The 10,454-nt window shown below is 41.5% G+C and overlaps 1 protein-coding gene across 1 annotated transcript in view; it reads right to left on the reverse strand.

Annotated features, from left to right (window-relative positions):
- TNFRSF11A (TNF receptor superfamily member 11a) overlaps nt 1–10,029 on the reverse strand; it is a 114,618-nt gene extending 104,589 nt beyond the window's left edge. Inside the window, exon 1 of the mRNA XM_027869061.1 lies at nt 9,946–10,029. Coding sequence (XP_027724862.1) covers nt 9,946–10,029 — 84 coding nt within the window. The remainder of the gene's footprint in view (nt 1–9,945) is intronic.
- Between the last annotated feature and the right edge of the window lie 425 nt (nt 10,030–10,454).

Here is a 10,454-nt window from a genome sequence, read left to right on the forward strand (position 1 = left end):
TTTAGCCTTTGAAAGTAAATAATCAGTACCATTTTAAAGTTACTTACTGGCCCAACCTGGCATATTACTCATTGATAAAAATATCTTTTGCTCACAAAGTCTAAGGAGCTATTGTGTTATCTGTCAGTAAATAAATAAAACTGGATTGGTTATAAAAATATCAGACAACTTTTTCAATCTATACCTGGCCAAAACCCACCATGATGAGGTATCTGATAGCAATGAACATTATTAACCTGAAAAATATAATATTTATAAACTATTTATAAAATTAAATAATTGAATGAATGGATGAAGCATTTATAGTAATAATATAGCTCATACTATGTATCAAATGCTGTGCTGAGTGAAGGGGGTGCAAATAGAAAAGACAGTCCCTGCTCTCAAGGAGCTCAAATTCCAAACAACAGAAATGGAAGATTTTAGCTCCAAGTCAGATGGAAAAGCCTCATGCTTCTCAAAGTGCAACAGCAAAGCAGATATTAATGCCTCTTCTTTAATGTAATTTCCATTGATAAAACTGTATGTTTCTGATGTTGGACCATGTGACAGTGCCAAGGACTTTGGCGGCCAGAACTTTCTTTTCTGGGTCTTCATTAGCTGTGGCTGCAACACCTGCAGGAGCAGTTACCAGGCTGCTTCCCAGGATGATGGCTTAGGGCACTGGACCGGAAGCATTGCTATTCACAAAGATCCTAGGGTCAGGGTCCTAGGCTGTTTCTACCAGGATCTGAGGGTAAATGATGATCAAAAAGATGGTGGTAGTCTGACTTGCCTGGCACATACTGTCTCCTATCTCTCCTTCATGGTGCCTTGCTGCTTCAGCTAGGCTAGCTTGCCTGCTCTGTACATGGCTGTTGGCTGGCAATTGGTGGAGATGGCTAGCCCTTTCTCCACAGGGCCTTCCTCAGTAACCGGCTCTGAGGACTGGGCTAAAAGCAGCTTTAGTGGTCTGGGAGGTGCTGCTATTCCCTGGGCTCCTGTGACAAGATCGTTGGTCATATTTTCCATTTTCATTCATAATCCTACTTGAATGTATCCTGAATTTTTTTCTGGTTCAAGCTAAATTTTTTTCCAGGCTATGTATGGGCTTGTGCTGATTATCATGACTTCCCTGAATGCAAAATAACCAAAATCACAAAGCTATAAATGGTATATATGTTGGAGTCTCTAAGGAATCAATATCAATGGCATTTCACTCATGTGCTTCCTTCCATCCCTGGTACTTCCTTCCCACAGAAAAAACTCAAGTGTCTAAACTTTCTGACTTGGGCAGGAGGAATACTTGCCCTGAGAGAGCACCTCACTTCTTCTTTGAACAAGTTTCTCTTTCAAGGTGGAAGCAATCTGCAAAACAAATACCTCCTGTTCCCCCAACCCCAGTATTACACTCAGTAATTAAATGTTATATTTGAGGGGTGTTTAAACAGCAACTGATTTCAGTTGAGACCTTTCTCAGCGATAAATTGTTATCAGACAGAACCAATAAAAATAAATTGTTATCAGACAGTCATAAACTGTGTCTGCTGATTAGGGGATATACTGCCTTCTCAGTGTTTGAGCAAACTCTAAGTAACACATTCCTGTGACAAAGAGTACGGCAGATGCCAGTCACTTGACTACTCTAATATTAGGAGAGAGATTGAGGGGAAACTAGCCTGGTTATGCCTGTATAAGCCCATCTTGTTTGCAGGAAACTCAAATTAGAAGCATTGACCCAGAACAGATAGAGCACAGAGGGACATACTTCTCTATAAAAAATACAACACGATTTGTAACCCAAAGTTTTAAAAACACATGTTAAAAATAAAAAAATAAAAATAAAATACAATGCAAATATACATACATACATCATACATAAATCCCAATGTCCAATTACTTGTAAATCTCACAAGCACTTTGAAACCTCTCATGTTTCTGTTGGCTTTGTTTAAACCTGCTTTTCTTTTCCCTGAACTTTGAGTTGGAAGGGAAGAGACAAATTATTACTACGGTTCCATACATACATATTAAAAAGAGCTATAAATTGTAACCAGAGGAAAATGTACAAAGAGATTATAATAGTGAAACTTTGCAACAAGCTGAATTATTCGTGTAAAGGTTCTAGAAGAAAAAAATTACCTGGTTGAACAAGTAATTCTGTGTACTTACTCTATGATTTACAGACATGGAAGAGTGACTACAGTTTTAGAATAAGGGTAAAGGGAGGCAGGAGTGCAGTTGGAGCTGTTTCAAAGCATACTTCTCTTCGGGATCACAAATGGCCCAGCAGGGGGCAGCTTTCTCAAGGAGAGGGGGAAAGGCCAAAAATGATACCATTCTTTCAGCAATTAAACATACCATGTTGGCAAAGATAGGTAACCTGACATAGAGGATAGGGAGGGGGTATGGCAGGCCTTGGAGTCAAAAAGCCTGGGGTTCAAATCTAGCCACTGACAAAAACGGGCAGCAAGTCACTTATTCTCTCAGTACCCCCTCTCCCCTCCCCCGCCCCAAAAAACCTATAAATTGCAAAACAATTGCTGATCTGCACTGGTAGAAGAGATTTCCTCACCTGGTGCTCCCTATACTGATAAAAATCACAGGTCCAAAAAATGTTAGAGAAACAGTTTCTGTTTTCTTCTTTCCACAATCTCAGAACAGGAAAATAAAGGACAGCAAAGCAGAGAGAGATGAAATTTTAACAGTGACACAGCAGCTAAAGTTCACCTAACACCTTCTACAACAATGTGGTGGGCAGAGAGCTACAACTCTGGGACTTCCCTTTTCCTGACCTCACAAAACATGCCTTTATTGACCTTCAAAGGTACATCTTTATTGTTTTATTTTCCTGATAAGAGTTGGATAAGGAAATCTGAGCTCAGCTATTCATTTGTCAACACAAAGGCTATTTTTAATTAATTGATTTTAATTTTTTTGAGGGGTGGGGAAGGGTGTTAAGGGAAGCATCTTAATTAAGTGTTCTCAGTAAACAAAAGAGGGGAACTAAAATCCCCACGGATTGCTGTGATTCTACAAGAACTGAGGTTCTCTGCATTAACATTCACTATTTCCTATAAGCAAAAGTCTGGTACTCAGGGTATGACTGGGTGACAGCAAAGATCAACTGGGAGAGGGCTCCCATCAGGGAGAACTTCCTCCTCCACCCCCACCCCCCAGTCTGGTGATTATTTTTTCCTGAGGACTCCTAGGTTCTCCCAAGGATCCTTCTTTGACACGAAGTGTCTGCAGAAGCACAAAGATATCTCTCTTTGTTCTAATAGGCTTCTTCCCCCCGACCTACCACCTCAATAAAATCCGTGCTACCTTGACGTACCAGGATACTATAAAAGTTCAAAGTCACAACTGTCTGCTGTGTTTTCATGAACTGAGTATTTCTTTTTTTACTATCTGCAAAGTCATAAAAGAGGGATGGGGGGGTAGGCTGGTAAGACTCCTTTGTCTACTGTTACATATGGAGACAATAGCTCTCACACAAAAACTTCCAAAGTTCATAATACAATTGCTGTCTCATATATGTCTTTATATTATTTTTTTATTACAGGGGACAGGTGGTATCCCAGTGACTAGAACACTGGGCCTAGAGTCAGGAAGACATGAATTAAAATCTGGCCTCAGAAACTTACGAGCTGTGAAACCCTGGGCTGGTCACTTAACCTCTACCTGCCTCAGTTTCCTCAATCATAAAATATAATAATAATAGCACTTGCCTCACAGGGTTGCTGTGAGGATCAAATGTGATAATATTTGTAAAATCACAGTACCTGCGACGTAGTAGCTGCCAAATAAATGACTCTCTCTGTCTTGCCCCGCCCCCTTCCCCTTTCATGTTCCCTTGGAATATATAGCCATGACTTTCAGCATTACATGAAAATTTTATTTGTCACCTAATTGTCCCTTATCCTGTCTGGAAAGGCATTCTTCTCATGTAAACTTCATGTAGTTATGTAAACACAATTATGAGGAAGTTGTATGCGTGTGTGTGTGTTGTTTTTTTAAACCCTCCCCTCCTAAAGCTGAGGCTTTTTGGCATATTGCGAGAATATGGATCTGTTTCAGGTAAGTGAGAAATGACAATGACAGTAATAATGATGACAAGTAAGTAACACTGCATTTTCTGGAAAAGGTCCTTGCTCGAAGCTTCCTCTTTTGCCATAACGCACAAGAAATTCCCTAGTTGTGCTCTCTCATAAGTCAAACAATACAATCTCTAGGAAACCTTGCACCTGTAGCAGCAGCCAGAGCTGTAGGCATTGGAAATTTCAGTGGACTGCAAATGACACTGCCAAGATCTGAAAGGAATGGAGTGGACCCATGGGAGAAACAGTTGTCATCAACAGTGTACCGAACACTGCATTTTGATTTGCTTTTCAAAACAAGTAGAAGTCTGTCTAGAGGGCTGGGATTAGTCTGTAAAGCCAGCACATAAACCCTCCCCCCAATATTATCTTTAGTTAATTGGCAAGTGCAATGATTTTTTTTTCCTGCTGCCAGAAGCATCCTGTCCAGTTGCAGATAAGCACAATTAAAAGGGTCTAAAGGAAATCTGTGAAAAGTGGCCCATGCTGAGAATTGCTAAGAGAGCTCATACTGGACATTTGTACCTTGGGAAAAATTAGTTTGTTTTTCTGGTAATTTCTCACTAGAATCTGAAGCGTTACTAATTTTTATTTTTTTACAATTTAATTCTATCCAACAAACATTAACTGAGCACTTATTAGGTGCCCCGGACTATACGTGGCCTCATGGATACAAATAAAAAAATAAACATTCTCTACACTATTGCTCACCATTGCTTGTAGAAATGGGATTCTACCTCCAATTCCCAAGAAAAGCATGTGGTTACATAACTAGTTGGCTATAGCAAGTTTTTCTAAGGTTGTATTTCATTAGAGCAGGGCTCTCCAGCTCAAAAGAAGGAGCCCCTTGCCTAAGTTGCTGAACATATTAAGCAACACCTGAAGTGTCCATTTTTTTTTTTCAAAATCCATTAGGTTTTTCTGCTTTCTTCATTTCCAATCATCCTAGTTGACTTTCTAATCAAATTTTTGTTGTTGTTCAGTAGTTTTTCCGTTGTATCTGGCTCTTCATGACCCTCTTCGGGGTTTTCTTGGCAAAGATACAGGAATGGTTTGCCATTTCTTTCTTCAGCTCATTTTACAGATGAAGAAACTGAGGCAAACAGGGTTAAGTGACTTGCCCAGGGTCACACAGCTAGTAAGTGTTTGAGACCAGATTTGAACTCAGGAAGATAAGTCACTCTGACTCTAGGCCTTAGCACTCTATCTACTTCTACTTTGCCACCTAGCTGCTGTTGATTTTGCCAGTCAAAATAGATACTAAATAAAATGAACTTTCATTACACTTCTAACTTACAGGCTTCAGTCAACTCTCAATTACCTGTGAGAAGGTCTTCATTCTAGATTGGTTTATGCTTCCCACCCAGTATCCTTCAAGGCCAAGTCAATAAGCATTTATTAAGCACCTGCTATATGCCAAGTACTGTGCTTTTAAGCAGTCCCTGTTCTCAATGAATTCACAATCTAATAGAGGAGACAATAAGCAAATAGCTATAGAGAAACAAGATATACAAGATAAATTGGGGTTAAGATTAAGGAGGACCATGAAAGGCTTCTTATAGAAGGTGAGACTTAGCTGATACCTGAAGGAAGCCAGGCAGAGACATGGAGGGAGAAAATCCCAAACATAGAGGCCAGCCCTTGAAAATAAACCAAGCTGGAGATAGAAAGCCATATATAAGGAATAGCAAGGGGGCAAGAATCTTTGAATCATAGAGTATAAAGAGGGGAATAGGGTTTAATAAGACTGCAAAGCTAGGAAACAACCAGACAGATTCTTCATGATTTTGTGCATTGTTGTATTCTTTGAAAAGTAATGTTAATATTAGTGTAAGACAGACAAAAGAAAAAAAGCAAATCCAGTGGACGAAAAGAAAAACTAGGATACATGCAAACTCACCACAGAAATTATGTATGGTCAAACCAAACATAAATGATTTCTGGATTTTTTGTTACATTAAACTCTATGCCACAGCTCTCCTCTAGGAACATAGATACTGGTTGACTATGCTGATTTTGGATGAGTTAGTAAGGAAATGGTCCCAGAGAGATTAGGATTCGAAAGATCTGAAGTACAAACTTAGAGAAATCATTTCACCAGAATGGACCTCAGTCTATAAAATAAGAATGTGTCTGCTAACATCTTCTAGCTCCAAATCTATGATCCTAATGTCCTAGTGTCCAAAAGCTAAATAGATATTCAACTTAAAGTATTCCTATCAGGGTTGCAATTAATTTGTCTAGGTACTCTTTTAGGTGAGGGTAACAGAACCCAGGAGAATATCTGGATCCAATGAACCTGAGCAGATTAAATCATTTCTAGATTTTGGTCATGGGTAGGTAAGAGTCTGGGACTCTGGGTGGGTGCTCAGCAGATGAAGGGGTATCTCATTTGATTTCAAACTGAATCCATGGGAACATGTACCACTAGGATCCTCCAAAACCAATTTTGTTCAGGGAAACAGGTATCTTAACCTTGAAGTCAGAAGATAAAATCAGAATCATAAAATCACAGTGTTTGAGATGTTTGAGATGGATGAGATCTGCTATTTTAACAGATGAGGCAGCAGATCCATAGAGAGAAGGTATCTTCTCCAAGGTCATAAAGTGGCAGAGCTGGGACTTGAACCCAGGTCTTTCTGATTCTCAATCAAGAGCTCTTTCTGCCATACCTGAGTTAGAATTCTGGCTCAATCATTTACTTGCTGTTAGATCAGTCATGAATATACCCCCCCCCCCCAGAGTCTGATGTAAAAGAGAGACAATATTTAACACTACTAACCTTACCAGGTGATTGTGAGGATTAGCTCCCATATATGTAAAATCCTCCCTAAACATTGAAGTGCTAATGAATGTAAGTTTAAAATTGTTATTTATTCAGATAAGGGATGTTTCAGAACTGGTACAGAGCTCCCAGGGTTGTTGTTATTGGAAGGTGACCCCAGGAAGTGATCTTAGCCCAGGGCAAACCTGACCTAAAACAAAAAGGCTTTACCAAAACTACACAAGCTTCAGGGAAGTCCTGCATTTAACCCCTATTAACTTCAGGCCATCACCCTACCATTCAATTGTCACAGAAACTTAGCATCTTTTTCTGGCACAGTTACCTGATATCCTCAGTATTCATTTTCCTGGCTGTGAAAATGGAATACCGTCACTAACTCACCCCAAAAGAAAGGTAGCATAATGTAGTAAACATCACTGCCAAAGTTCAGATACTACCTTTGACGATGATTAGCCATGTGACCATGGACAAGAAATAATAATGATAATAGCTAACATTTATATAGCACCTAATTTGTGCCTGGCACCAAGTTAAATGCTTTATAAATAAGTCACTTGAACCTCACAACCACCCTGGGAGATAGGTGCTATGATTATTCCCATTTTACAGATAAGGAAACTAAGGCAAACAGGTTAAGTGACTCGCCCATGGTCTTGCAGGTAGAAAGTATCTGTGGCCAAATTTGAATTCAAGTTTTCCTGATTCCCGTCCCACAGTTCTATCCACTGCACCACCTAGCTGTCTAGGTCACTTAATTCAGTTCAACAAGCATTTATTACGAATTTATTAAGTGCCTACTATGTGCCAGGCACTGTGCTAAGTACCTAGAATGAGATAGATACTAAGGTAGGAGCAAGAGATACAAAGGCAAAAATTAAAATACTTTCCAACTTTTCTGAGACCCTTTACCCATCTGTAAAATGGGGTTAATAAAACCTGTAAGACTAACGTGACAGGGTTGTTGGGAGGCTCAAATGAGTAAATGCATATAATTTGCAAACTTTTAAGTGCTAGATAAATGTCACTTATTGTAATGTTAAACATTTATAAACTTTTCTTAGTCCCTTAGAACAAGATGCTCTCCCCCTACTAGACTCACTGTGTTTGTGTGCAAGGTTTCAAAGAGACACACAAAAGAAATGTGCCTAATATTTGCAGAACACTTCTTTGTTTCTAAAGTGCTTTGGTAGCTACTGTTACATTTCAACACGATGACATTCCTGATGACATTCCTGTTTGACATGGTAGGGTAGGTATTGTTATTCCCATTCTATTGATGAGGCAACTGATGGGCAAAGAGGTCAGGCAACCTGATCTAGTTCACAAAGCTAGTAAAAGCTACAAATAGATAGATATTTATGTCATACACACATTATATACATAATATGTACATATACACATATAATATACATAATATGTACATATACACACATATACATATATACACTTGCACATATACACACATATGTATACATATATGGAATTAAGTACCCTTTCCCTAACAACTCTTCATTTTCTCCACTATTAGAGGTACAGGATGGAATTCAGAAACTAGTTTAGATCTTTTCTCCTTTCCAAGCTACAGCACAAATTACCATTTAAAAATTTTGCCTCCTTTTTCTTTTCCTCCCAAAGTTTTTTTTTTTGGGGGGGGATAAGATAATCAATCACCAATGAAATACACATACATATCCACAAATGCAAACACACAAAATAGGGCAACAAGATGGATAAGGAAGAAGTATTAGGAATCCATAACTTGGATAACTAATTCCTAAATAGTTTCTCAAGTGAGATAACATGAGATGTAAAGATCCTTTCAGGTTTTAAAGTGCTATTTATTATTGTTATTGTTCACATATTTTATTTTCTAAATTTTGCTCCCTAGCTAGACATTCTTCCCTAGCAGGGATTGTGGCAAGCAATGGGCTGGAGTCAGGAGACCAAGATCCCAAAGCCGTCGCCACCCATTCATCCCAAGCTGGAACTCTTGGTTTCCCTCTTTTTAATTAGTTGCCTGCTTTTGACTTGCTCACCATCACACCACTGTCCTTCCTTCTTTGGAAATTTGGAAGGCTTCCTCCATGAAAAGTGTCCTATACCTTGCTACCAGAGTTTCTGGATTTCCCCTTTTCTGCTTCTCTCTACCCCAGGTACCCCTCCCCCTTTTCCTATGAGAAGTTCTGGGAGATGGAGAAAGGAGGTCATCATTTCTCTGTCGTATAAGGAAAGGAGGGTTGGGGTCCCGATTAGTGCACTGAATTAGAGGTATTGACTGGGCAATTGCAGAGCTGAACATCGGTGCTTGCTTTCCTTAAAAACAAAATAAAGCACTGCTCACCTTTCCCACCAAACTACCATCAACAATCCTCCATTAAAGTATTATGCTTCAGTACCATCCTGGTACAGAGGCGACCCTGCCTCCTAGAAGCTCGAGTTTTGGCAGGTTCTCCCAAACTGGCAAGGCTTCAATTACAGGCCCAGTCAAGGCTGTGTATCTTTCTTCGGAGAGCCAGCCGGCTAAATCCGAGAGGTTCATTACCAGAAGCTGGATGCCTGGTGAGGCGGATTTTCGTTTTTCCTTTGGCCACAGAAATTCACGAAATTAAGGCGTGGAGGAGTCATGATCTGCACGGACTGGGGAAATACTGGCCCCATGAACTCACAGATCTTTAAAAGTATATAAGCAGGAGAAAAAACAACAACATTGCTCGTTCCCTGAAGCCTGGGTTGGATGGCTTTGAGTCACAGTCGGCGGTGGCAGCAGCCCATTTTCCCTCCGGGTGCTCCCTTGCTTCTCCCAGCGGTTCTCACCGCCGGGCTCCAGGCTTTGGTCCCGGGGAGGTTAAACAGCAGCATGTGTGTAAAATGTGTATATGTGTGTTAGTTTATAAGTGTGTATGTGTTATTGTGTGTGTGTGCATGCGTATGTGTATGTGGCCTGGAGCTTCTAACAGGACCAGGCGTGGACGACACAATCCTGGTCATAGTGAGGGTCTGCCCGGGTCCGACTCCGCCTGGCCAAGGTCCTCCTCCATCCTAAACCCAGCCCCGGTCCCTGCGCCCACTCCACGTCCTTACCTGTAGCGGGGCGAGCAGGACGCACAGCCCGAGAAGCTGGAGAAGGTGGTGGAGGGGCCGCCGCCGGCGGCAGGACGGGGCCATGGCGCGCACCAGCGCCGCTTCCCTCTAGAGCCTTGCCGGTGGCACTGGCTGTCTCGCTGCCACCCTCGCCCCACGCTCGCTGGAGCTCCCTCCCTCAGCCCTCCCCTCGCCCCCTCCCCAGCTGCCCACCGCGTACAGTCTGCTCCAGCGGGCCACAGCCACCTGTCCCCCAGGCGGGCGCTGCGGCGGTGCCACCAGTCCACACCCCCGTTCTGCTACGCTCACCCCCAGCCCTCCCACGCTCGCTCCTCCCAGCGGCCGATCGCTTCGCTACAACACCCCCTCCCCCCAGCTCTTATTTTCTGGAAAGGTGGAGATTCCTTGTAGGTGTGGGCGTAGACATGGTGAGTGGGTGGGTGTGAGAGCAGGGGAAGACTTGATGCTCAGGGGCCTTGACTTGGCTTTCAGGAAAGTGAGGAAGTTGA

The sequence above is a fragment of the Vombatus ursinus genome, unplaced genomic scaffold, assembly GCF_900497805.2.
Source record: "Vombatus ursinus unplaced genomic scaffold, bare-nosed wombat genome assembly UNPS02014791.1, whole genome shotgun sequence".
NCBI lineage: Eukaryota > Metazoa > Chordata > Mammalia > Diprotodontia > Vombatidae > Vombatus > Vombatus ursinus.